Source organism: Struthio camelus, chromosome 37 (assembly GCF_040807025.1).
Source record: "Struthio camelus isolate bStrCam1 chromosome 37, bStrCam1.hap1, whole genome shotgun sequence".
Lineage (NCBI taxonomy): Eukaryota > Metazoa > Chordata > Aves > Struthioniformes > Struthionidae > Struthio > Struthio camelus.
In genome coordinates, this window is record NC_090978.1 from 350,323 (window position 1) to 377,452 (window position 27,130).

General features: G+C 67.3%; 1 protein-coding gene across 3 annotated transcripts; it reads right to left on the bottom strand.

Moving 5' to 3' along the window:
* Positions 1-1,731: 1,731 nt before the first annotated feature.
* On the bottom strand, positions 1,732-24,092 carry ACHE (acetylcholinesterase (Yt blood group)). Of its 3 annotated transcripts, none has more exons than XM_068924034.1 (5): positions 23,999-24,092; positions 15,744-15,773; positions 6,695-8,222; positions 5,694-5,860; positions 1,732-4,169 (listed from the first exon to the last, which is right to left on the bottom strand). In XM_068924034.1, the coding sequence occupies exons 1-5, from the start codon at positions 24,075-24,077 to the stop codon at positions 4,048-4,050; spliced, it is 1,926 nt and encodes a 641-aa protein (XP_068780135.1). In that variant the 5' UTR covers positions 24,078-24,092; the 3' UTR covers positions 1,732-4,047. The 3 variants fall into 3 exon arrangements, with proteins under 3 accessions (XP_068780135.1, XP_068780134.1, XP_068780136.1); XM_068924033.1 differs by lacking the exon at positions 23,999-24,092 and adding an exon at positions 23,671-23,690; XM_068924035.1 differs by lacking the exons at positions 15,744-15,773; positions 23,999-24,092 and adding an exon at positions 23,745-23,854.
* Between the last annotated feature and the right edge of the window lie 3,038 nt (positions 24,093-27,130).

Consider the following 27,130-nt stretch of genomic DNA (forward strand, 5'->3'; position numbering starts at 1 on the left):
CTGCTGTCCCGCTGACCCCCCCAGGACTCCCCCGGGACCCCCCGGGTCACCCCAGGGACCCCCAGACCCGTCCCTGCTGTCCCGCTGACCCCCCCGGGACCCCTCGGGTCACCCAGGGACCCCCAGACCCGTCCCTGCTGTCCCGCTGACCCCCCCGGGACCCCCCCGGGACCCCCCCGGGACCCCCAGGGTCACCCCCGGGACCCCCAGACCTGTCCCTGCTGTCCCGCTGACCCCCCCGGGACCCCCCCGGGACCCCCCCGGCACCCCCCGGGTCACCCAGGGACCCCCAGACCTGTCCCTGCTGTCCCGCTGACCCCCCCAGGACTCCCCCGGGACCCCCCGGGTCACCCCAGGGACCCCCAGACCCGTCCCTGCTGTCCCGCTGACCCCCCCGGGACCCCTCGGGTCACCCAGGGACCCCCAGACCCGTGCCTGCTGTCCCGCTGACCCCCCCGGGACCCCCCCGGGTCACCCCGGGGACCCCCAGACCCGTCCCTGCTGTCCCGCTGACCCCCCCGGGACCCCCCCGGAACCCCCCCGGCACCCCTCGGGTCACCCAGGGACCCCCAGACCCGTGCCTGCTGTCTCGCTGACCCACCCGGGACCCCCCCCCCGGGACCCCTCGGGTCACCCGGGGACCCCCAGACCCGTCCCTGCTGTCTCACTGACCCCCCCGGGACCCCCCCGGGACCCCCAGGGTCACCCCAGGGACCCCCAGACCCGTCCCTGCTGTCCCGCTGACCCCCCCGGGACCCCTGGGGACCCCCAGACCTGCCCCTTGTTGTCCCCCCCCCAAGATGTCCCCTCGTGTCCCCACAGACCCTCCTGGGGCCACCGGGTGCCCCCAGCCCCATCACCTCCCCGCCCCCCTCCCCCCCCCCAGCCACTTCCCGGACTCCTGGGCCCCCCCCCCGGGCACCCTCAGCCCCCCCAAAAGATGGAGCCAGGTCCCCGGGAGGGGGGGGACACAAGGAGGTCTGTCCCCTCCCGTGACACGTCCCCTCCCTTGTCCCCCCCCCCAATTTACTTGGCTCAATAAAGGGTCCGGGGACCCCCCCCCCGGCATTTGGGTGGCGTCGCGTCCTCCTTCCGGTGCGCGTCAGCGTTGGGGACAGGGGTGTCCCCTGGCCCCCCCCGGGGAGTGGGGGGGGCCCGGTGGGGGACAGCGAAGGCCCCGTCCCCCCCCCGGGACACGTCCGGGGTCGGGGAGGGGGACACGTCCGATGTCCCCGGGGTCACAGGGGGACATGTCTGATGTCCCCAAGGTGGGGAGGGGACACGTCCAGGGTGGGGGGGTCCCATCCGACGTCCCCAGGGTGCGGCAGCTGGACCCCCCCCCCAAATCACCCCCCCATCATGCCCCCCCCATCTGCAGCCCGCTAACGAGGGCGGCTCGTTAAGCCAGAGGAGGTTTAATTGGGGTCCTGGCGGGGAGGGGGGGGGTTCATGGCACCTCTAAAGCCCAGTCATCCTGCGCCTCCCCCCGCCCCCGAGGGGCCCAGGCGTCCTGCACCCCCAAATCTCCCCCCCCCATAGGAACCCCTTCATCCTGCCCCCTCCCACCCCAAGGGGCCCAGGCGTCCGGCTCCCTCCCGCCTGTCAATCAACCCCCCCCCCCGCATTGGCAAAGGTCAAAGGGCACCTTCCCCCCCCCCCAAACCCAAGCCCCGGACGCCTGGGTCCCATCCTGCCTAGGGTGCCCCCCCCCAAAAAAAAGAGAAACCAGAGCAGAATTTGGGGCCCTTTTATATTAATTAACCTTTAAAAATAATTGGGGGGGGCGAGACCCCCCCAAAACTGGGGTATTTTAGGGGGGGTCATGGCTGGGACCATCCTCCCCCTCCCGGGATTGGGGGACCCCTCCGGATATAGGGGGGGGGAAGGAGGATATGGGGGACCCCTGGGGTTTTGGAGGGGGGGCTGGATTTTGGGGTGAAATCCCTGGGTTTTGGGGCCACAAGGGGGGCGGGGGTCCTCTGAGTTTTTTTTGGGGGGGGCAACCAGGGTTATGGGGGGACCCTCCTGGGGAGATGGGGGGACCCTATGGATACTGGGGGGGCCCCATGGATATAGGGGGGGTCCCCTGGGATATGGGGGGACCCTATGGATACTGGGGGGGCCCCATGGATATAGGGGGGGTCCCCTGGGATATGGAGGGACCCTATGGATACTGGGGGGGTCCCAGGATATGGGGGGGACCCCATGGATATAGGGGGCCCCCTGGGATTTTGGGGACCCTATGGCTACTGGGGGGGAGCCTGGGATATGGGGGGGACCCTATAGATATAGGGTGGACCCCAAGGATATAGGGGGCCCCCGGGGATATGGGGGGACCCTATGGATACTGGGAGGGGCCCTGGGATATGGGGGGGGACTGCTGGGATATAGGAGGGACCCCATGGATATAGGGGGCCCCCGGGGACTTTGGGGACCCTATGGCTACTGGGGGGGGGTCCTGCGATATGGGGGGGGGCTCCTGGGATGTGGGAGGACCCTATAGATATAGGGAGCCCCTGTGGATGTGGGGGGGGGCCTGGGTTTTGGGGGGGGGACAGTGGGGAGGGGCCCTGAATTTGGGGAGCCCCTCTGAGCTATGGGGGGGTCACGTGGGTGCGGGGGGGGTGAGGGGGCCTGGGAGCACTGGGGAGGGGTCACTGGGGGCACTGGGGGGACACTGGGAGGTACTGGGGGGACACTGGGAGGCACTAGGGGGCACTGGGGGGGACACTGGGAAGTACTGGGGGGACACTGGGAGGCACTAGGGGGCACTGGGGGGACACAGGGACACTTGAAGGCACTGGGGGGACACTGGGAGGTACTGGGGGACACAGGGACACTGGGGGGGACACTGGGAGGTACTGGGGGGACACTAGGGGGACACTTGAAGGCACTGGGGGGCACTGGGAGGTACTGGGGGGACACTGGGAGGCACTAGGGGGCACTGGGGGGACACTGGGAGGTACTGGGGGGACACTGGGAGGCACTAGGGGGCACTGGGGGGACACAGGGACACTTGAAGGCACTGGGGGGACACTGGGAGGTACTGGGGGGACACTGGGAGGCACTAGGGGGCACTGGGGGGACACTGGGAGGTACTGGGGGGACACAGGGACACTTGAAGGCACTGGGGGGACACTGGGAGGTACTGGGGGACACAGGGACACTGGGGGGGCACTGGGAGGTACTGGGGGGACACTAGGGGGACACTTGAAGGCACTGGGGGGCACTGGGAGGTACTAGGGGGACACTGGGAAGACACTGGGAGGCACTGGGGGGACACAGGGACACTTGAAGGCACTGGGGGACACTGGGAGGTACTGGGGGGACACTGGGAAGACACTGGGAGGCACTGGGGGGACACTGGGAGGTACTGGGGGGCACAGGGACACTGGGGGGACACTGGGAGGTACTGGGGGACACTGGGAGGCACTCGGTACAGGGGAGACACTTGAAGGCACTGGGGGGACACTGGGAGGTACTGGGAGGTACTGGGAGGGCACAGGGACACTGGGGGGGACACTGGGAGGCACTGGGGGGACCCCAGGATCCCCGGGGGAGGGGAGGGGGAGTCGGGGCTTGGGGTCAGTCCGGGGCAGGGGGGGACATGAGGGTCCACGTGGGGTCGGTGACGGTGTTGTTGACAGTGTTGACGACAGTGTTGATGACAGTGTTGGCGCTGTTGATGGTGTTGGCGGTGGCGTTGAAGACAGCGTTGATGACTGTTGGTGTTGGCGGTGCTGTTGATGGTGTTGGTGGCGTTGAAGACAGCGTTGATGACTGTTGGCGGTGCTGTTGACGGTGTTGGCGCTGGCGTTGAAGACAGCGTTGACTGTTGGTGGCGGCGGCGCTGTTGACGGTGTTGGCGCTGGCGTTGACGGTGTTGGCGGTGCTGAGGACGGCGGTGGTTGGTGTTGGCGGCGGCGGCGTTGAGGACGGTGTTGTTGACGGCGGGTGGCGCTGGCGGCGGCGCTGTTGGTGGCGGCGGTGTTGGCGTTGGCGGCGGGGTGGGGGGGGGGGGGCGGCTGCGGGTGCCGCCGGCGTCCGTCAGAGCTCGGCGCACCGGTCCTGCCGACTGTAGTGGTCGAACTGACTCTTCCAGCGCATCATGTAGGAGCTCCAGCGGTGAAACTCCAGGCGCCACTGCCGCTCGGCCTCCTCGATGTTGTCTGCGCCCAAACGGCTCGAATCCGCCCCGAAACGGCCCCAAAATCGCCCCCCCCAGACCCCCCAAACACCCCCAACCCCTCCTGTGCCCCCCCAGACCCCCCAAACACCTCCAAACCTCCCCTGCGACCCCCAGACCCCCTAAAACATTGCCTGGACCCCCTGGGGAGGGGTGGGGTGGGGGTTGGGGGCAGGAGGCATGTCCTTCCATCTCCCCCGTGTCCCTCTATGTGCCTCCATGTCCCCCCATGTCCCCCCATGTCCTCCATGACCCCCATGTCCCTCCATGTCCCTCCATGTCCCCCATGTCCCCCCATGTCCCTCCATGTCCCCCCGTGTTCCTCCATCTCCCTCCATCTCCCCCATGTCCCCCCATGTCCCCCCGTGTTCCTCCATGTCCCTCCATCTCCCCCATGTCCCCCATGTCCCCCCATGTCCCCCCATGTCCTCCATGACCCCCATGTCCCTCCATGTCCATCCATGTTCCTCTATGTTCTTCCATCTCCCTCCATATCCCCCATGTCCCCCCATGTCCCCCCATGTCCTCCATGACCCCCATGTCCCTCCATGTCCCCCATGTCCCTCCATGTCCCCCCGTGTTCCTCTATGTTCTTCCATCTCCCTCCATATCCCCCATGTCCCCCCATGTCCCCCCATGTCCCCCCATGTCCCCCGTGTCCCCCCATGTCCCCCTGTGTTCCTCCATGTCCCTCCATCTCCCCCATGTCCCCCATGTCCCCCCATGTCCCCCCATGTCCTCCATGACCCCCATGTCCCTCCATGTCCCCCATGTCCCTCCATGTCCATCCATGTTCCTCTATGTTCTTCCATCTCCCTCCATATCCCCCATGTCCCCCCATGTCCCCCCATGTCCTCCATGACCCCCATGTCCCTCCATGTCCCCCATGTCCCTCCATGTCCCCCCGTGTTCCTCTATGTTCTTCCATCTCCCTCCATATCCCCCATGTCCCCCCATGTCCCCCCATGTCCCCCCATGTCCCCCGTGTCCCCCCATGTCCCTCCATGTCCCTTCATGTCCCCCATATCCCCCATATCCCCCATGTCCCTCTATGTCCCTCCATCTCCCCCATATCCCCCATGTCCCCCATGTGCCTCTATGTCCCTCCATCTCCCCCATGTCCCCCCATGTCCCCGCATGACCTCCATGTCCCCCCATGTCCCTCCATGTCCCTTCATGTCCCCCATGTCCCCCATGTCCCCCCTTGTCCCTCCATCTCCCCCATGTCCTTCCATATCCCCCATGTCCCCCCATGTCCCTCCATATCCCCCATGTCCCCCCATGTCCCCCCATGTCCCTCCATGTCCCTCCATATCCCCCATGTCCCTCCATGTCCCTCCATATCCCTCCATGTCCTCCTCCATGGCCCCATATCTCCCCATGCCACATCCCCCCCGTGCCACCCCGCCTCCCCATGCCGTGTCCTCCTCCCCATGTCCCCTCCATGCGCCCACGTCCCCCCATGTCCCCCCGCCCAAGGCCCCGTGTCCCCGCCGCGCGCCCTCACCGGTGGCGTTGAGCAGCTTGGGCAGGAAGTGGGTCCAGAAGGCGCAGGCCTGGGCGCGGAGACCCTGGGCCACGGCCAGGGGCTGGGCGTTGAGGCGGGCGTAGTGCTGCCCCGCCGCCGTGTAGGACGGCCACCGCCGCTCCCGCTCCGACGGCTCGTTGGGGTCCCTGCCGGCACGGGGCCGTCCGTCCAGCCCTCCTCCGGCCGGCCGCGCGGCCCCTTTCTGCCCACCCGCCCGCCCTGGTGCCACCCCGGTTCCTCCGTGCAGCTCTTCATCCATCCGTCCACCCCCTTCTTCATCCGTCTGTGTGCCCCATCTCCATCCGTTCACCCCGTCTCCGTCCCTGCACCCATCCATGCCTTCTACTGTCCATCTATCCAACCATTTCCCTCTCTCCATCCAGCCATCTCCGTCTCCATCTCTCCAGCCAACCATCTCCCTCTCTCCATCCGGCCATCTCCATCCTTTAATCCAACCATCTCTGTCTCTCCATTCAACCATCTCCATCTCCATCTCTCCAGCCAACCATCTCCATCCCTCCAGCCAACCATTTCTGTCACCATCTCTCCATTCAACCATCTCCATCTCTCCAGCCAACCATCTCCATCCCTCCAGCCAACCATTTCTGTCACCACCTCTCCATTCAACCATCTCCATCTCCATTCCTCCATCCAACCATCTCTGTCTCCATCCTTCCAGCCAACCATCTCCATCTCCATCCCTTCAAGCAACCATCTCTATCTCCATCCCTCCATTCAGCCGTCTGTGTCTCCATTCCTCCAGCCAACCATCTCCATCTCCATCCCTCCATCCAACCATCTTTGTCTCCATCCTTCCAGCCAACCATCTCCATCTCCATCCCTCCATCCAACCATCTCTGTCTCCATCCCTCCAGCCAACCGTGTCTATCTCCGTCCCTTAATCCAACCATCTCCATGTCCAGCCCTCCAACCAACCATCTCTATCTCCATCCCTCTGCTCCCCCCGTGCCGCCGCCTACCCGGTGCGGGCGAAGTTGCCCCAGTAGCGCATGATCCTCCGGCTGAGCTGCTCCTCCTCGGCCGTGTAGTTGAGGCTGGGGTCGAGGGGCTGCCCGAAGATGAACTCGATCTCGTAGCCGTGCGGCACCCCCATCCAAGGGGGCCACAGCAGGTTGGAGGCCCGGTGGTCGAAGAGGTAGGCGAAGACGGTGCCGCCCCGCTCGGCCCAGTGCAGGGCGAAGTGCATCAGGGGACACACCACGTTGTGGTCGCCCACGATGTCGTCCAGCGCCTCCCGGTTCTTCACGGGGTTGTCCTGGTCCAGCCAGTCCGTGTACTGCAGCACCACGGCCTCGGCCGCCAGCTCGTTGGCGTGGGGCACCCCGAGGCGCACGCCGCCCAGGAACTCCTCCCGGCTGATGAGGCTCTCGTTGTCCTTGCCGAAACCCGGCGCCCCGTACACCAAGAAATAGGTACCCTCGTCCTGCACGGCCCCCAGCAGCACCTGGGCTTCGGGCCGGCCCCCGGCGCTCAACAGCGCCTCGGGGGTATCGGTGAGGAAGTCCCCGTCCACCACGGGCACGAAGGCGAAGCGGAAGATGCCCTGGTTGGGCAGCACCAACCCTTCCTTGTCGATGAGCTCCTGGGGCTCCTTGGCCCGCAGGCAACCCAGCAGCTCCGTGTCGTTGCCGCCGCCGCAGCCCACCAGCTTGGCCAGCAACGCGGCTCGCCGGCGGCCCTCGGCCGCCCCCACCGTGGCCCAGGGCCCGTTGGGCGAGCCGCTCTGCAGCACGGCGCGGTGGAAGAGGGGCCGGCTGGCCGGCGACAGCAAGTGCATGCCCACCGAGGCGGCCCCGGCGCTCTCGCCGAAGAGGGTGACGGCCCCGGCGTCGCCGCCGAAGGCCCGGATGTTGCTCTGCACCCAACGCAACGCCAACTGCTGGTCCAAGAGCCCCACGTTGCCCGGCGCTTCCGGGTGGCCCGGCAGCGCCAGGAAGCCGAAAGCGCCCACTCGGTAGTTCATGGAGACCAACACCACCTTCTCGGCGTGGGCCAGGTAGCGCCCGTCGTAGACGTCCAGCGAGGCGGCGCCGCTGTAGAAGCCGCCGCCGTAGATCCACACCAGCACCGAGGCGTTGCGGGGCCGGGGCGAGGGCACCCAGACGTTGAGGTAGAGGCAATCCTCGCTCATCTCCCGGTTGGGGTTCCACATCTCGGAGCCGGCGAAACCCGGGTACATGGTGTCCACGTACTGGTAGCAAGCGTGCTGGTAGGCCAAGGCGTCCAACACCCCCTTCCAAGGCCGGGGCGCCCGGGGCCGTTGGAAACGCAGGCGTCCCAAGGGAGGTTCGGCGTAGGGGATGCCCAGGAAGGCGGTGACGTGGCCGGAGCCCACCGGCACCCTCATGCCTCGCACCGGCCCCGCGTCGGTCTGCACCACCAACTCCTCGGCGCCCGCCGGCGCCCGGTTCAGCAGTAGCAGCAGCAGCAGTGGGGCCAGCGCCCCGGCCGCCCGGCCCCACGCCGACGGCTGCATGGCGCCCGAGCCTGCGGAGAGAAGGGGGCGTTAGTGGGGTGACGCCATGGGACCTCCTCGTCCCGGCGCTCCCGTCCCGTCAATGGAGGAACTGGGTTGCTGTCCAGATGCTCTTGTCCCATCAATGGGAGACCTGAGGCCATGGGACCACCCTCTGGATGTTATGGTCCCATCAATGTGGGCACCTGATGCGACGGGACCCCCACGTGGGTGCTCTCGGCCCATCAGTGGAGGACCTGATGCGATGGGACCCCCCCACCTGGGTGCTATCATCTGGTCAATGGGGAGACCTGATGCAACGGGATCCCCACCTGGGTGCTCTTGTCCCATCAATGAGGGATCTGATGCAATGGGACCCCCATCCGGGGGATATTGTCCCATCAATGGGGTGACCCACTGCCAGGGGACCCCCACCTGGGTGCTGTTGTGCCATCAACAGGGTGACCCTCCACCAAGGGACCCCCACCTGGGTGCTCTTGTCCCATCAACGGGGTGACCCACTGCCAGGGGATCCCCACCTGGGTGCTATTGTCCCATCGATGGGGTGACCCACCACAAAGGGACCCCCACCTGGATGCTATTGTCCCATCGATGGGGTGACCCACTGCCAGGGGACCCCCACCTGGGTGCTCTTGTCCCATCAACGGGGTGACCCACCACCTTGGCTGCTATCGTCCCATCGATGGGGTGACCCACCACCAAGGGTACCCCCACCTGGGTGCTCTTGTCCCATCGATGGGGTGAGCCGGTGCCAGGAGACCCCCACCATGGGTGCTATTGTCCCATCAACGGGGTGACCCACCACCAAGGGACCCACCACCATGGGTGCTATTGTCCCATCGATGGGGTGACCCACTGCCAGGGGACCCTCACTTGGGTGCTATTGTCCCATCAACGGGGTGACCCACCACCATGGGTGCTATTGTCCCATCAGTGGGGTGACCCGGTGCCAGGGGACCCCCACCTGAGTGCTATTGTCCCATCAACGGGGCGACCCACCACCAAGAGGACCCCCACCATGGGTGCTATTGTCCCATCAACGGGGTGACCCACCACCATGGGTGCTATCGTCCTATCGATGGGGTGACCCACCACCAAGGGGACCCCCACCTGGGTGCTCTTGTCCCATCGATGGGGTGAGCCGGTGCCAGGAGACCCCCACCATGGGTGCTATTGTCCCATCAACGGGGTGACCCACCACCAAGGGACCCACCACCATGGGTGCTATTGTCCCATCGATGGGGTGACCCACTGCCAGGGGACCCTCACTTGGGTGCTATTGTCCCATCAACGGGGTGACCCACCACCATGGGTGCTATTGTCCCATCAGTGGGGTGACCCGGTGCCAGGGGACCCCCACCTGAGTGCTATTGTCCCATCAACGGGGCGACCCACCACCAAGAGGACCCCCACCATGGGTGCTATTGTCCCATCAACGGGGTGACCCACCACCATGGGTGCTATTGTCCCATCAACGGGGTGACCCACCACCAAGGGTGCTATCGTCCCATCGATGGGGTGACCCACCACCAAGGGGACCCCCACCTGGGTGCTCTTGTCCCATCGATGGGGTGACCCACCACCATGGGTGCTATTGTCCCATCAACGGGGTGACCCACCACCAAGGGTGCTATCGTCCCATCGATGGGGTGACCCACCACCAAGGGGACCCCCACCTGGGTGCTCTTGTCCCATCGATGGGGTGACCCACCACCATGGGTGCTATTGTCCCATCAATGGGGTGACCCGGTGCACCAAGACCCCCTTTGGGTGCCGTTGTCCCCCCTGGGGGGCCCCCCGGCCCTACAACCCCCACCCTGGGTGCTATCTCCGCAGCCAGGCGCCCACGGGCGTTATCGGCCGCCGGCAGGAGGTTGGGGGTGGGGGGGGGGCCCGGACGCCTGGGTCCTTTTTGGGAAAGCTGTCCCAGGATGGTGGGGGAGGAGGTTGGGGGGGGGGTCGGTCGGTCCCGGACGCCTGGGTCCCTCAGGGGGCGGCATGGGAGAGGGGGGGGTCCCTGGTGGTGGTGGGGGGAGCATGGTAGGGGTGGAGAGGGACCCCCCCCCCTCCAAAAATCCCGGACGCCTGGGTCCCTGGTGGGGGGGGAGGGGTGGAGTGGGGGTGGTGTGGGGACGCCTGGGCCCATGGGGTGCTGGTGGGGGGGGGGGTCATGGACGTAAGTGGTTTGGGGGGGGGGTAGGGGTACCCGGACGCCTGGGTCCCTGGGGTGGGGGGGTGGGGGGCTGTGAAGGAGGGGGATCCCCCCGCCCGGACGCCTGGGCCCTTTCCCTTCCCCTGATGGCCCAAGGGCGGAGAGGGGACCCCCCCCCCACTCCGGGACCCCCCCCCCAACTCCGGGACCCCGGTCCTGCCTGGCCCAGGTCCCCGCTGTCCCCGGCGGTGGCGGCGGCGGCGGCTCCCGGAGGCGACGGGAGGGACCCGGGGCGGGGGGGGGGGGGCGGCCCCGGGGCGGGGGCCGGGGACGTCACCGTGGGGCAGGGGACCATGGGGCTATGGGGCAGGGGACATTGCCGTGGGGCAGGGGACCATGGGGCTATGGGGCAGGGGACGTCACCGTGGGGCAGGGGACATTGCCATGGGGCAGGGGACATTGCCATGGGGCAGAGGACATTGCCATGGGGCAGGGGACAGGGCTATGGGGCAGGGGACATTGCCATGGGGCAGGGGACATCACCGTGGGGCAGGGGACATTGCCGTGGGGCAGGGGACCATGGGGCTATGGGGCAGGGGACGTCACCGTGGGGCAGGGGACATTGCCATGGGGCCGGGGACAGGGCTATGGGGCAGGGGACATCACCGTGGGGCAGGAGACGGGGCTATGGGGCAGAGGACATTGCCATGGGGCCGGGGACAGGGCTATGGGGCAGGGGACATTGCCATGGGGCAGGGGACGGGGCTATGGGGCAGGGGATGTCACCGTGGGGCAGGGGACATCACCGTGGGGCAGGGGACCATGGGGCTATGGGGCAGGGGATGTCACCGTGGGGCAGGGGACATTGCCATGGGGCAGGAGATGTCACCGTGGGGCAGAGGACATTGCCATGGGGCAGGGGACAGGGCTATGGGGCAGGGGACATTGCCATGGGGCAGAGGACATTGCCATGGGGCAGGGGACGGGGCTATGGGGCAGGGGACATTGCCATGGGGCAGAGGACATTGCCATGGGGCAGGGGACAGGGCTATGGGGCAGGGGATATCGTGGGGCAGGGGACAGGGCTATGGGGCAGGGGACATTGCCATGGGGCAGGGGACATCACCGTGGGGCAGGGGACATTGCCGTGGGGCAGGGGACCATGGGGCTATGGGGCAAGGGATGTCACCGTGGGGCAGGGGACATTGCCATGGGGCAGAGGACATCGCCGTGGGGCAGGGGACGTCACCACGGGGCAGGGGACCATGGAGCAGGGGACATCACCATGGGGCAGGGGACATCGCCGTGGGGCAGGGGACGTCACCATGAGGCAGGGGACCATGGAGCAGGGGACGGGGCTATGGGGCAGAGGACATCACCATGGGGCAGAGGACATCGCCGTGGGGCAGGGGACATCACCATGGGGCAGGGGACATTGCCATGGGGCAGAGGACGTCACCACGGGGCAGGGGACCATGGAGCAGGGGACGGGGCTATGGGGCAGAGGACATCACCATGGGGCAGGGGACATCGCCGTGGGGCAGGGGGTGGCGAGGGGCAGGCAGGGGGCCCGTCTCCCCCCCTCCAACCCCCCCCGTGGGGACAGCTGTGGGGCCGGGGCAGGTGGCAGCGCCCGAAATAGCCCTGCAAATCCCCGGAGCGGAAACCGGGGGGCCGCCGGGGTGGGGGGTGGGGGGGGCACCCGCGGGTGCAGGCACGCACGGGCACCGGGGCACACGCGTGTGCACACGTGTGCGCTTGCACGCCAGGGCGTAGGCCTGCACCGGGGCACACGCGTGTGCAATTGCACGCTTGCACGCCAGGGCGTATGCATGCACCGGGGGCACGCGTGTGCAATTGCACGCTTGCACACCAGGGCGTATGCATGCACCGGGGCACACGCGTGTGCAATTGCACACTTGCACGCCAGGGCGTAGGCCTGCACCGGGGGCACGCGTGTGCAATTGCATGCTTGCACGCCAGGGCGTATGCATGCACCGGGGGCACGCGTGTGCAATTGCACGCTTGCACGCCAGGGCGTATGCATACACCGGGGCACACGCGTGTGCAATTGCACGCTTGCACGCCAGGGCGTGTGCATGCACCGGGGGCACACGTGTGCAATTGCACGCTTGCACGCCAGGGCGTATGCATGCACCGGGGGCACATGTGTGCAATTGCACGCTTGCACGCTAGGGCGTCTCGCACGTGGGCTCTGGGGCTCACGTGTGCATGCGTGTGCGCTTGCACGCCAGGCTGTCTGCGTGCCCGTGCACCGAGGCATGTGTGTGCATTTACACGCTTGCACGCCAGTGTAGCCGCACCCGCTTGCACCGGGGCACACGTGTGCACGCTTGCACGCCAGCGCATCTACATGCACATGCGTGCACCAGGGCACGCGTGTGCGATTGCACGCTTGCACGCCAGGGCCTCCGTGTGTGCGTGTGCACTGGGACACGCGTGTGCGATTGCACGCTTGCCCGCCTGTGCCCCCCGGCCCGACACGCGTGTGCGGAGGTGCGAGCCTGCCTATTGCACACGCGTGTGCGCCATGGCGTGTGTGTGTGTGTGGGGGGGGTCAGGCCCTGCCCTATAGATCCTGCCCTATAGACAGGGCCCCCTCGGAGCACCCCCCCCACCCCCACGCTGCCCCATAGGGACACCCTGTCCCTATACATCCCCTATATGGGGACACCCATCCCCTATATATCCAGCCCCCACAGAGACCCCAGCCTTATACATCCAGCCCCATAGAGACCCTGCCCCATTGGGAACCCCCCTCCCCTATATATCCAGCCCCATAGGACCCCCATCCCTTATACATCCAGCCCTATAGGGACCCTGCCCCATAGGGAGCCCCCCTCCCCTATATATCCAGCCCCATAGGGCCCCCATCCCTTATACATCCAGACCTATAGGGACCCTGCCCCATAGGGAGCCCCCCTCCCCTATATATCCAGCCCCATAGGGCCCCCATCCCTTATACATCCAGACCTATAGGGACCCTGCCCCATAGGGAGCCCCCCTCCCCTATATATCCAGCCCCATAGGGCCCCCATCCCTTATACATCCAGACCTATAGGGACCCTTCCCCATAGGGAACCTCCCTCCCCTATATATCCAGCCCCATAGAGACCCTTCCCCATAGGGAACCCCCCTCCCCTATATATCCAGCCCCATAGGGTTCCCATCCCTTATACATCCAGCCCTATAGGGACCCTGCCCCATAGGGAACCTCCCTCCCCTATATATCCAGCCCCATAGGACTCCCATCCCTTATACATCCAGACCTATAGGGACCCTGCCCCATAGGGAACCTCCCTCCCCTATATATCCAGCCCCATAGAGACCCTTCCCCATAGGGAACCTCCCTCCCCTATATATCCAGCCCCATAGAGATCCTGCCCCATAGGGACCCCCCATATATCCAGCCCCATAGGACACCTGTCCCCTACACATCCAGACCTATAGGCATCCAGCCCCATAGGGAGCCCCAGCCCCATAGAGACCCTGCCCCATAGGGACCCGCCCCCCCCTATATATCCAGCCCCACAGGGAGAGCCGGCCCCTACACGCCCAGCTCCATAGGGGGACCCACGCCATAGGGGGCCTCCTCCCCCCTCCCCATCCTAAGCAGCCCCCCCCCACCCAACCCCCCCAATTTCCGGCTGCGGGAAGCGGTACCCGGGGTGCGGCCGGAGGGAGGGAGGGAGGGAGGGAGGGATGGAGGGGATGGAGGGATGGAGGGGATGGAGGGGATGGAGGAAGGGGGGATGGAGGGATGGAGGGATGGAGGGGATGGAGGAAGGGGGGATGGAGGGGATGGAGGGATGGAGGAATGGAGGGATGGAGGGATGGAGGGGATGGAGGATGGGGATGGGGGGATGGAGGGGATGGAGGAAGGGGGGATGGAGGGGATGGAGGGATGGAGGAATGGAGGGATGGAGGGATGGAGGGGATGGAGGATGGGGATGGGGGGATGGAGGATGGAGGGGATGGAGGATGGGGATGGGGGACGGAGGGGATGGAGGGATGGAGGAAGGGGATGGAGGGATGGGGGATGGAGGGGATGGGGGGATGGAGGAAGGGGGGGATGGAGGGATGGAGAGGATGGGGGGATGGAGGGATGGAGGAAGGGGATGGGGGATGGAGGGATGGAGGATGGGGATGGGGGGATGGAGGGATGGAGGAAGGGGGGATGGAGGAAGGGGGGATGGAGGATGGGGATGGGGGATGGAGGGGATGGAGGGATGGAGGATGGGGATGGGGGGATGGAGGGATGGAGGAAGGGGGGGATGGAGGGATGGAGGAAGGGGATGGGGATGGAGGGATGGAGGAAGGGGATGGGGGGATGGAGGGATGGAGGAAGGGGGGGATGGAGGGATGGAGGAAGGGGATGGAGGGATGGAGGGATGGAGGGATGGAGGGATGGAGGAAAGAGGAAGGAGGACAGAGGGATGGAGGAAGGAGGACGGAGGATGAAGGATGGAGGGATGGAGGACAGGGATGGAGGGATGGAGGGGTGAAGGACGGAGGGATGGAGGACGGAGGGACAGAGGGACGGAGGGACGGAGGACGGAGGATGGAGGGATGGAGGGGATGGAGGGACGGAGGAAGGGGGGACGGAGGGACGGAGGGATGAAGGATGGAGGACGGAGGACGGAGGGATGGAGGGACGGAGGGACGGAGGGACGGAGGGACGGAGGGACGGAGGGATGGAGGGACGGAAGGATGGAGGACGGAGGGACGAAGGACGGAGGGATGGAAGACGGAGGATGGAGGGATGGAGGACGGAGGGACGGAGGGACGGAGGATGAAGGATGAAGGATGGAGGGATGGAGGACAGGGACGGAGGGACGGAGGGACGGAGGAAGGAGGATGAAGGATGGAGGGATGGAGGACAGAGGATGGAGGGATGGAGGGATGAAGGACGGAGGAAGGAGGAACGGAGGGATAGAGGGACGGAGGGACGGAGGATGGAGGGATGAAGGACGGAGGGACGGAGGGACGGAGGGATGAAGGATGGAGGGACGGAGGGATGGAGGAAGGAGGGACGGAGGGACGGAGGAAGGAGGACAGAGGGACGGAGGAAGGAGGACAGAGGGACGGAGGGACGGAGGGACGGAGGGACGGAAGGATGGAGGACGGAGGGACGAAGGACGGAGGGATGGAAGACGGAGGATGGAGGGATGGAGGACGGAGGGACGGAGGGACGGAGGGACGGAGGGATGGAAGACGGAGGATGGAGGGATGGAGGACGGAGGGACGGAGGGACGGAGGGACGGAGGGATGAAGGATGGAGGGACGGAGGGATGGAGGAAGGAGGATGAAGGACGGAGGGACGGAGGGACGGAGGACGGAGCCGGAGCCCCGCTCTTGCCTCTCTCCTCCGCGGCTCTGCCCTCGGCGTCTGGAAAACACCGGGCGGCGAAGGGTTAAATTGGGGGGGGGTCACATGGAGCCGCCCCTCCCCCCCCGCCGCAGAGCCGCCCCTCCCCCGACCCCACGGGTGGGGAGAGGGGGCAGGGAAGGGGCCCAGGCGTCCGGGAGGCTGCGGCCTGCCGGCAGGTTTGGGGGGGGGGGGGCCTGTCCCTGAATGCGGCCCCACTGCAGCCCCACTGCGGCCCCACTGCACGGCCCCACTGCGGCCCCACGGCACGGCCCCACTGCGGCCCCACTGCAGCCCCACGGCACGGCCCCACTGTGGCCCCACTGCACTGCCCCACTGCAGCCCCACTGCATTGCCCCACTGCAGCCCCACTGCGGCCCCACTGCACTGCCCCACTGCGTTGCCCCACTGAAGCCCCACTGCAGCCCCACTGCACTGCCGCACTGCGACCCCACTGCATTGCCCCACTGCATCACCCCATTGCAACCCCATTGTGCCCCCGTTGCATGGCCCCACTGCAGCCCCATTGCAGCCCCACTGCATCACCCCATTGCAACCCCATTGTGCCCCCGTTGCATGGCCCCACTGCAGCCCCATTGCAGCCCCACTGCATCAACCCATTGCAACCCCATTGCACCCCGTTGCATGGCCCCACTGCAGCCCCATTGCATGGCCCCCACTGCAGCCCCACTGCATCACCCCATTGCAGCCCCACTGCATCACCCCACTGCAGCCCCATTGTACCCCGTTGCATGGCTCCACTGCAGCCCCACTGCATTGCCCCACTGCAGCCTCACTCCAGCCCCACTGCACTGCCCCACTGCACGCCCCCACTGCAGCCCCACCGCAGTGCCCCACTCCAGCCCCATTGTGGCCCCACTGCATCGCCCCATTGCATCGCCCCACTGCAGCCCCACGGCAGCCCCATTGCATGGGCCCCACTGCACGGCCCCACTGCAGCCCTGCTGCATGGCCCCATTGCATTGCTCCACTGCAGCCCCATTGCATCGCCCCACTGCACGGCCCCACCGCATCGCCCCACTGCAGCCCCATTGCAGCCCTGTTGCATGGGCCCCCCTGCACGGCCCCATTGCATTGCCCCATTGCAGCCCCACGGCACGGCCCCACTGCAGCCCTGCTGCACGGCCCCATTGATCGCCCCACTGCAACCCCACCGCACCCCTGCTGTGGCCCCACTGCGTCGCCCCACTGCAACCCCCCCCCCCAAACACCCGGCTCCCCTCCCCCGCCTCCCTCCCCCCCCTGCAACCCCCCCCGCCGCCACCTGGGGGCGCCCGGACGCCTGGGTCCCCCCCCCCGGGGGGGTGGGGGTGGTGACGGGGTGGTGGGGGGGGGGGGTATCCCCGGACGCCTGGGCCCCTGGAGGCGGGGAAGGGGCTCCCGGATGCCTTGGCTCCCTGGGAACCAACCCCCCCCCCCCCAACCACTCATTCCCAGCGAGGGCCCAGGCGTCCTGCCCCCCCCCCCCCCCCCGGCCCAACCCTTCCCTGCTGGTGCCAAGAGGGAGCCCAGGCGTCCTGGCGCCCGGCCCGGCCCTCCCCGCAGTGCGGATTTGTCCCCGGCCCAACGGAGCTATTTTTAGCCGCCCCCCCCCCCCCCCGGCCAAACCGGAGGGGGGGGGGGCAACCGGAGCCGGGGCCTGGCAGGGGGGCTTGGGGGGGGGCAGGCCATCTCCGTGCACACGCGTGTTCGGGCCTCGCACGGGGCCCTGGGCCGTGCACACGCGTGTCGGCATGTTGCACGGAGCCCGGGCTGTGCACACGCGTGTCTGCGTGTTGCACGGAGCCTGGGCCGTGCACACGTGTGTCGGCATGTTGCACGGAGCCCGGGCTGTGCACACGCGTGTCTGCGTGTTGCACGGAGCCTGGGCTGTGCACACGCGTGTTCGGGCCTCGCACGGGGCCCTGGGCCGTGCACACGCGTGTCGGCATGTTGCATGGAGCCTGGGCTGTGCACACGCGTGTCTACACGTTGCACGGAGCCTGGGCTGTGCACACGCGTGTCTGAGTGTTGCACGGCGCCCGGGCTGTGCACACGCGTGTCGGCATGTTGCACGGAGCCCGGGCTGTGCACACGTGTGTCTGCGTGTTGCACGGAGCCCGGGCTGTGCACACGCGTGTCTGCATGTTGCACGGAGCCCGGGCTGTGCACACGCGTGTCTGCGTGTTGCACGGAGCCCTGGCTGTGCACACGCATGTCTACACGTTGCACAGAGCCTGGGCTGTGCACACGCGTGTCGGCATGTTGCACGGAGCCCGGGCTGTGCACACACGTGTCTGTGTGTTGCACGGAGCCTGGGCCATGCACACGCGTGTCGGCATGTTGCACGGCGCCCGGGCTGTGCACACGCGTGTCTGCGTGTTGCATGGAGCCTGGGCTGTGCACACGCGTGTCTACATGTTGCACGGAGCCCTGGCTGTGCACACGCGTGTCTGCGTGTTGCATGGAGCCTGGGCCGTGCACACGTGTGTCGGCATGTTGCACGGAGCCCTGGCTGTGCACACGCGTGTCTGCGTGTTGCACGGAGCCTGGGCTGTGCACACGCGTGTCTACACGTTGCACGGAGCCCGGGCTGTGCACACGCGTGTCTGCGTGTTGCACGGAGCCCTGGCTGTGCACACGCGTGTCTGCATGTTGCACGGAGCCTGGGCTGTGTGCACGCGTGTCTACACGTTGCACGGAGCCCGGGCTGTGCACACGCGTGTCGGCATGTTGCACGGAGCCTGGGCTGTGCACACGCGTGTCTGTGTGTTGCACGGAGCCTGGGCTGTGCACACGCGTGTCTGCGTGTTGCACGGAGCCCGGGCCGTGCACACGCGTCGGCATGTTGCACGGAGCCCTGGCTGTGCACACGCGTGTCTGCGTGTTGCACGGAGCCCTGGCTGTGCACACGCGTGTCTGCGTGTTGCATGGAGCCTGGGCCGTGCACACGCGTGTCGGCATGTTGCATGGAGCCCTGGCTGTGCACACGCGTGTCTACGTGTTGCACGGAGCCCGGGCTGTGCACATGCGTGTCGGCGTGTTGCACGGAGCCCGGGCTGTGCACACGCGTGTCTGCGTGTTGCACAGAGCCCGGGCCCTGCCCACGCGCGCATGCGTGTGCTCCCACACGTGTGCTTGCGTGTGACGCCCGCGGGTGCGGCCGTGGGTCAGGGCACCCGGCGCCACCTGCGTCACAGCCCCCCACCCACCCTTGGGTGTCCCTATGTCAACACCAACACACCTGGCCAAAGGGTGACGGCTCCACCCCACCGGAGGGGGAAGGGAGGGGGGCCCAGGCATCCGGGCCTCCCCCCCCCCCCAACACCAACCACCCAACGCCAGCGGGCCCAGGCGTCCGGGTACCCCTTGCACCACCCTGGGGCATCCCCACTCCTTTCAAACTAATCCCAGCAGGGACCCAGGCGTCCGGCCCCCCCCCCCCCAACCCAAGCTGAGCCCAGAGCAAGGAGGGGACCCAGGCGTCCGGGAAAGGGACCCAGGCGTCCGGGCTCGTGTTTGTGTTGGCAACGGGCCGGGCGGGTGCGAGGGTGACGCCAGCCGGGTCCGGGGTGACGGGAACACAAACCGCGGTGGCATGACGCAGCCCACGTTTTGGGGGGGGGGGGGGCGGCGTGGGGGCTCTGTGTCCCCCCCCCACTGCCAACTTGTCCCTGCACCCCCTAATTTGCCCCTTGCACCCCTCGATTTGCCCCTTGCACCCCGTCATCTGCCCCACGTGCCCCCCAACCTGCCCCTGCACCCCTCGATTTGCCCCTTGCACCCCCTCATCTGCCCCACGTGCCCCCCAACCTGCCCCTGCACCCCTCGATTTGCCCCTTGCACCCCCTCATCTGCCCCACGTGCCCCCCAACTTGTCCCTGCACCCCTCGATTTGCCCCTTGCACCCCCTCATCTGCCCCACGTGCCCCCCAACCTGCCCTTGCACCCCTCGATTTGCCCCTTGCACCCCCTCATCTGCCCCACGTGCCCCCCAACCTGCCCCTGCACCCCTCGATTTGCCTCTTGCACCCCCTCATCTGCCCCACGTGCCCCCCAACTTGTCCCTGCACCCCCCAACTTGCCCCTTGCTCCCCCTCACCTGCCCCTGCACCCCCCAACTGGCCCCTGCACCCCCCTCCTCTGCTCCTGCACCCCCTCACCTGCCCCACGTGCCCCCCCAACCTGCCCCTGCACCCCCCCAACTTGCCCCTGCACTCCTCAACTTGCCCTTTGCACCCCCCAACTTGCCCCTGCACCCCCCCAACTGGCCCCCTGCACCCACTATCTGCCCCACGCGCCCTCCAACTTGCCCCTTGCACCCCCCACCTGCCCTTTGCACCCCTAACTTGCCCCTGCACCCCCCAACTTGCCCTTTGCACCCCCCCAACTTGCCACTGCACCCCCCCAACTGGCCCCCTGCACCCCCTAACTTGCCCTTTGCACCCCCCAACTTGCCCCTGCACCCCCCCAACTGGCCCCCTGCACCCCCTAACTTGCCCTTTGCACCCCCCAACTTGCCCCTGCACCCCCCCAACTGGCCCCCTGCACCCCCTAACTTGCCCTTTGCACCCCCCAACCTGCCCCTGCACCCCCCAACTTGCCCTTTGCACCCCCCAACTTGCCCCTGCACCCCCCCAACTGGCCCCCTGCACCCCCTAACTTGCCCTTTGCACCCCCCAACTTGCCCCTGCACCCCCCCAACTTGCCCTTCGCACCCCCCAACTTGCCCCTGCACCCCCCCAACTGGCCCCCTGCACCCCCTAACTTGCCCTTTGCACCCCCCCAACTTGCTCCCGCACCCCCCTAACTGGCCCCCTGCACCCGCTATCTGCCCCACGCACCCCCCACCGAGGCTGCCCCCCCCCCCGTCCCGTCCCATCCCGTCCCGACAGGCGTTGCCGCAGGCGAGCAAACAAGGGCGGCAGCCGGGGCCGTGCCCGGCCCGGCATGCACACGCGTGACGCCCGGCTGGTCCCCGCACACGCGTGTGCGCGTCATGGCGGGGAAGGGGGCGGGGGGGCGCGTGGAAGACCGTGCGTGGCCGCACGCCCGGCCGTCGCCTGACCGGTGGCCTTGGCTCCGGGTCTCAGGGCATCTCCGTGGCCTTGCAACGCGCCGTGATGGCCCCGTGTCCCCAGCACCGTGACGGCCCCGTCTCCGTGTCCCCGTGTCCTCCACCGTGGACCAAGCACCGTGACGGCCCCGTCCCCGTGTCCCCGTGTCCTCCACCGTGGACCAAGCACCGTGACGGCCCCGTCCCCGTGTCCCCGTGCCCTCCACCGTGGACCAAGCACCGTGACGGCCCCGTCCCCGTGTCCCCGTGCCCTCCACCGTGGACCAAGCACCGTGACGGCCCCGTCTCCGTGTCCCCGTGCCCTCCACCGTGGACCAAGCACCGTGACGGCCCCGTCTCCGTGTCCCCGTGCCCTCCACCGTGGACCAAGCACCGTGACGGCCCCGTCTCCGTGTCCCCGTGCCCTCCACCGTGGACCAAGCACCGTGACGGCCCCGTCCCCGTGTCCCCGTGCCCTCCACCGTGGACCAAGCACCGTGACGGCCCCGTCCCCGTGTCCCCGTGCCCTCCACCGTGGACCAAGCACCGTGACGGCCCCGTCTCCGTGTCCCCGTGTCCTCCACCGTGGACCAAGCACCGTGACGGCCCCGTCTCCGTGTCCCCGTGTCCTCCACCGTGGACCAAGCACCGTGACGGCCCCGTCTCCGTGTCCCCGCGCCCTCCACCGTGTCCCAAGCACCGTGACGGCCCCGTCCCTGTGTCCCCGCGCCCTCCACCGTGGACCAAGCACTGTGACGGCCCCGTCTCCGTGTCCCCGCGTCCTCCACCGTGTCCCAAGCACCGTGACGGCCCCGTCTCCGTGTCCCCGTGTCCTCCACCGTGGACCAAGCACCGTGACGGCCCCGTCTCCGTGTCCCCGTGTCCTCCACCGTGGACCAAGCACCGTGACGGCCCCGTCTCCGTGTCCCCGTGTCCTCCACCGTGGACCAAGCACCGTGACGGCCCCGTCTCCGTGTCCCCGTGCCCTCCACCGTGGACCAAGCACCGTGACGGCCCCGTCTCCGTGTCCCCGTGCCCTCCACCGTGGACCAAGCACCGTGACGGCCCCGTCTCCGTGTCCCCGTGCCCTCCACCGTGTCCCAAGCACCGTGACGGCCCCGTCCCCGTGTCCCCGTGTCCTCCACCGTGTCCCAAGCACCGTGACGGCCCCGTCTCCGTGTCCCCGCGTCCTCCACCGTGGACCAAGCACCGTGACCGCCCTGTCTCCGTGTCCCCGCGCCCTCCACCGTGTCCCAAGCACCGTGACGGCCCCGTCTCCGTGTCCCCGTGTCCTCCACCGTGGACCAAGCACCGTGACGGCCCCGTCTCCGTGTCCCCGCGCCCTCCACCGTGGACCAAGCACCGTGACGGCCCCGTCCCTGTGTCCCCGTGCCCTCCACCGTGGACCAAGCACCGTGACGGCCCCGTCCCTGTGTCCCCGTGTCCTCCACCGTGGACCAAGCACCGTGACGGCCCCGTCTCCGTGTCCCCGCGTCCTCCACCGTGGACCAAGCACCGTGACGGCCCCGTCCCCGTGTCCCCGTGCCCTCCACCGTGGACCAAGCACCGTGACGGCCCCGTCCCCGTGTCCCCGTGCCCTCCACCGTGGACCAAGCACCGTGACGGCCCCGTCTCCGTGTCCCCGTGCCCTCCACCGTGGACCAAGCACCGTGACGGCCCCGTCTCCGTGTCCCCGTGCCCTCCACCGTGGACCAAGCACCGTGACCGCCCCGTCTCCGTGTCCCCGTGTCCTCCACCGTGGACCAAGCACCGTGACGGCCCCGTCTCCGTGTCCCCGTGTCCTCCACCGTGGACCAAGCACCGTGACGGCCCCGTCCCCGTGTCCCCGTGTCCTCCACCGTGGACCAAGCACCGTGACGGCCCCGTCTCCGTGTCCCCGTGTCCTCCACCGTGTCCCAAGCACCGTGACGGCCCCGTCCCCGTGTCCCCGTGTCCTCCACCGTGGACCAAGCACCGTGACGGCCCCGTCCCCGTATCCGCGTGTCACCCCGCCATGGACCAAGCACCGTGACGGCCCCGTCCCTGTGTCCCTGTGTCCTCTACCGTGGACCAAGCACCGTGACGGCCCCATCCCCATGTCCCTGTGTCCTCCACCGTGGACCAAGCACCGTGACGGCCCCATCCCCGTGACCCCGTGACCCCGTGTCCCCTGCTGCGGACCAAGCACCGTGACAGCCCTGTCCCCATGCCACCACCGAGAACCGTGATAGCTCCATCCCCACGGCCCTGTGACGCTGCTGTGGACCAAGCACCGTCCCCGTGTCCCCCACCGTGGACCAAGCACTGTGACAGCCCTGTCCCCATGCCACCACTGAGCACCGGGAGCGCCCTGTCTCCCATCCTCATTGCCCTGCCATGCCCCATGACGTCCCCCACGTGTCACCACTGAACACCATGACATCTCCATGTCCCCTGTCCCCACGGCTCTGTGATGTCTCCATGTCCCCATGTGTCCCCACCGAACACCGTGACAACCCCATGTCCCCCATCCTCATTGCCCTGCCATGCCCCGCGATGTCCCCATGTGTCCCCACTGAACACCGTGACATCCCCATGTCCCCTGTCCCCACGGCTCTGTGATGTCTCCATGTCCCCATGTGTCCCCACCGAACACCGTGACAACCCCATGTCCCCCATCCTCATTGCCCTGCCATGCCCCGCGATGTCCCCATGTGTCCCCACTGAACACCGTGACATCCCCATGTCCCCTGTCCCCACACCGCTGCCCTGCCCGTGACATCCCCGGGTTCCCCCTCCCGCGGTCATGCACCATGGCCCCTCTGCCCTGCCCTGTGACATCGCCACGTCCCCGCCGCACACTGCGACAGCCCTGTCCCTCACGTCATTTTGGGAGTGGCTGAACCCGGAGGGACGATACCCCGGTGCTTCGGTGGCACCTTGCCCCATCTCATCACCTCCACCGAGGACACCAAAATCCTGGGCACGTCTCCGCTGAAGCAGGGTCCTCCCCCCGCCACCACCCCGTGGCCTCGTTGCGTCTCTGGTGGCCTTGGGAACCGTGGGATGTCCACCTTGCCTTGCGGGTGCAGCGGGGCTACGGTGACGCTTCTTGGCGTGTGTCACCACTGAGACATCCTGCCCTTTTGCCCGGTGTCCCGCCCCAGCAACGAACTTCCAGGGAGGTAAAAATAATAATAAAAAAAATAACCTGTTAATCCACCCTGGCAGTGGGCAAAGTTCCAGGAGTCCCCGAGGTGATATTGCCCCGGTCCCCAAGCCACCGGCATTCAGTTGGCTGCGAGCGGTGCAGAGGACAGCCATGAAGAGGAGGCCGCGGCTTGGCGTGCCCATCCTCCTCCTCTTCCTCTTCGGCTGGCTGCTGGCAGGTGAGTCCGGGCGCGTGACGGAGCCCATCAGCGGCACCGGCGGACATTCCTCGGCCTCCGAGGCCGGAGGGGGAGGCTAGGACACGGGTGGCGGAGGGCCACCGAATGGGAGGTCTCCCGGAGCATCAGCTTCGGCCTCACGTCGGCAACGGAGGATGGAGGCAGCTGGAGGCTGGGGGAGGAAGAGGAGGGGAGCGAAGGCTGCTGCTTCCACCAGGGAGCCTGCAGGGCAGGGGGCAAGGTGGGGAGGAAAGGGCAGGAACTAGGGTTGGGGGCTGCGGGAGGATTGGGCGGGGGGGACGGGCTTCAGCGTCTGCCACGGAGGTGGCCTCCACACCTCGTGGGAGCCCTCAAATGAGGTGAGTGGCGCGCGATGGACCCCCCACTGCAATATAGACCTTCACTGCAGCCTCCAACACCTCAGAGGGAACCGAAACAGGAGCCTCTGCCACCACCACAGAAACGTCCACCACCAAGGCGGAAACATTCACATCAGATAATCCCACTGAAAACCAATCTTCTGTCTCCCTGGCAACAGCAGGTACCTTGATCTCAGCAGAGACCTTCACTACATTCAACACCACGGTGGGGACCACCAATGTAACCACTACCACCACTGTGCAGACCTCCAGCACTGTCTCCAACACAGGACCCACCTCCCCGGGGGCCTCCACCTCTCCCGACACCTCTCCTGCTCTCTCCTCCACCCCAACAGGCACCTCCCAGGCAGCAGCCACCACTGAACACACCCTGGACACCTCCGCTTCACAAGTCACCTCCACACCACAACCCACCACCTCACCTGAGACCTCCACGGAGCCCTCCACCACACTTCTGACCTCCACGGCAGCAGTCACCACCTCGCCACACGCCCTCACCACCACGGCTAGCACCACGCAAGTGACAACACCAGCTGCAGAGGCGACCTCCGCAGAGTCCTCCACGCCACTGCCCACCACCACGGTGGGCACCTCCACGGATTCCTCCAGCACCACTGTGCAGACCTCCAGCACTGTCTCCAACACAGAACTCACCTCCCCGGGGGCCTCCACCTCTCCCGACACCTCTCCTGCTCTCTCCTCCACCCCAACAGGCACCTCCCAGGCAGCAGCCACCACTGAACACACCCTGGACACCTCCACTTCACAAGTCACCTCCACACCACAACCCACCACCTCACCTGAGACCTCCACGGAGCCCTCCACCACACTTCTGACCTCCACGGCACTGCCCACCACCTCGCCACACGCCCTCACCACCACGGCTAGCACCACGCAAGTGACAACACCAGCTGCAGAGGCGACCTCCGCAGAGTCCTCCACGCCACTGCCCACCACCACGGTGGGCACCTCCACGGATTCCTCCAGCACCACTGTGCAGACCTCCAGCACTGTCTCCAACACAGAACTCACCTCCCCGGGGGCTTCCACCTCTCCCGACACCTCTCCTGCTCTCTCCTCCACCCCAACAGGCACCTCCCAGGCAGCAGCCACCACTGAACACACCCTGGACACCTCCACTTCACAAGTCACCTCCACACCACAACCCACCACCTCACCTGAGACCTCCACGGAGCCCTCCACCACACTTCTGACCTCCACGGCAGCAGTCACCACCTCGCCACACGCCCTCACCACCACGGCTAGCACCACGCAAGTGACAACACCAGCTGCAGAGGCGACCTCCGCAGAGTCCTCCACGCCACTGCCCACCACCTCACCAAACACCCTCACCACCACGGCTAGCACCACGCAACTGACAACACCAGCTGCAGAGGCGACCTCCGCAGAGTCCTCCACGCCACTGCCCACCACCACGGTGGGCACCTCCACGGATTCCTCCAGCACCACTGTGCAGACCTCCAGCACTGTCTCCAACACAGAACTCACCTCCCCGGGGGCCTCCACCTCTCCCGACACCTCTCCTGCTCTCTCCTCCACCCCAACAGGCACCTCCCAGGCAGCAGCCACCACTGAACACACCCTGGACACCTCCACTTCACAAGTCACCTCCACACCACAACCCACCACCTCACCTGAGACCTCCACGGAGCCCTCCACCACACTTCTGACCTCCACGGCACTGCCCACCACCTCGCCACACGCCCTCACCACCACGGCTAGCACCACGCAAGTGACAACACCAGCTGCAGAGGCGAGCTCCACAGAGTCCTCCACGCCACTGCCCACCACCTCGCCACACGCCCTCACCACCACGGCTAGCACCACGCAAGTGACAACACCAGCTGCAGAGGCGACCTCCGCAGAGTCCTCCACGCCACTGCCCACCACCACGGTGGGCACCTCCACGGATTCCTCCAGCACCACTGTGCAGACCTCCAGCACTGTCTCCAACACAGAACTCACCTCCCCGGGGGCCTCCACCTCTCCCGACACCTCTCCTGCTCTCTCCTCCACCCCAACAGGCACCTCCCAGGCAGCAGCCACCACTGAACACACCCTGGACACCTCCACTTCACAAGTCACCTCCACACCACAACCCACCACCTCACCTGAGACCTCCACGGAGCCCTCCACCACACTTCTGACCTCCACGGCAGCAGTCACCACCTCGCCACACGCCCTCACCACCACGGCTAGCACCACGCAAGTGACAACACCAGCTGCAGAGGCGACCTCCGCAGAGTCCTCCACGCCACTGCCCACCACCACGGTGGGCACCTCCACGGATTCCTCCAGCACCACTGTGCAGACCTCCAGCACTGTCTCCAACACAGAACTCACCTCCCCGGGGGCCTCCACCTCTCCCGACACCTCTCCTGCTCTCTCCTCCACCCCAACAGGCACCTCCCAGGCAGCAGCCACCACTGAACACACCCTGGACACCTCCACTTCACAAGTCACCTCCACACCACAACCCACCACCTCACCTGAGACCTCCACGGAGCCCTCCACCACACTTCTGACCTCCACGGCACTGCCCACCACCTCGCC

Excerpts from the sequence above, each read along its gene's own strand:
- ACHE (XM_068924033.1), bottom strand. Across the intron at positions 8,223-15,743 it reads CAGAGCCGCGGAGGAGAGAG|GCTCGGGCGCCATGCAGCCG; the intron begins GCAAGAGCGGGG and ends TTCTCTCCGCAG. Across the intron at positions 4,170-5,693 it reads CAAGCTGCTCAACGCCACCG|ACAACATCGAGGAGGCCGAG; the intron begins GTGAGGGCGCGC and ends GTTTGGGCGCAG.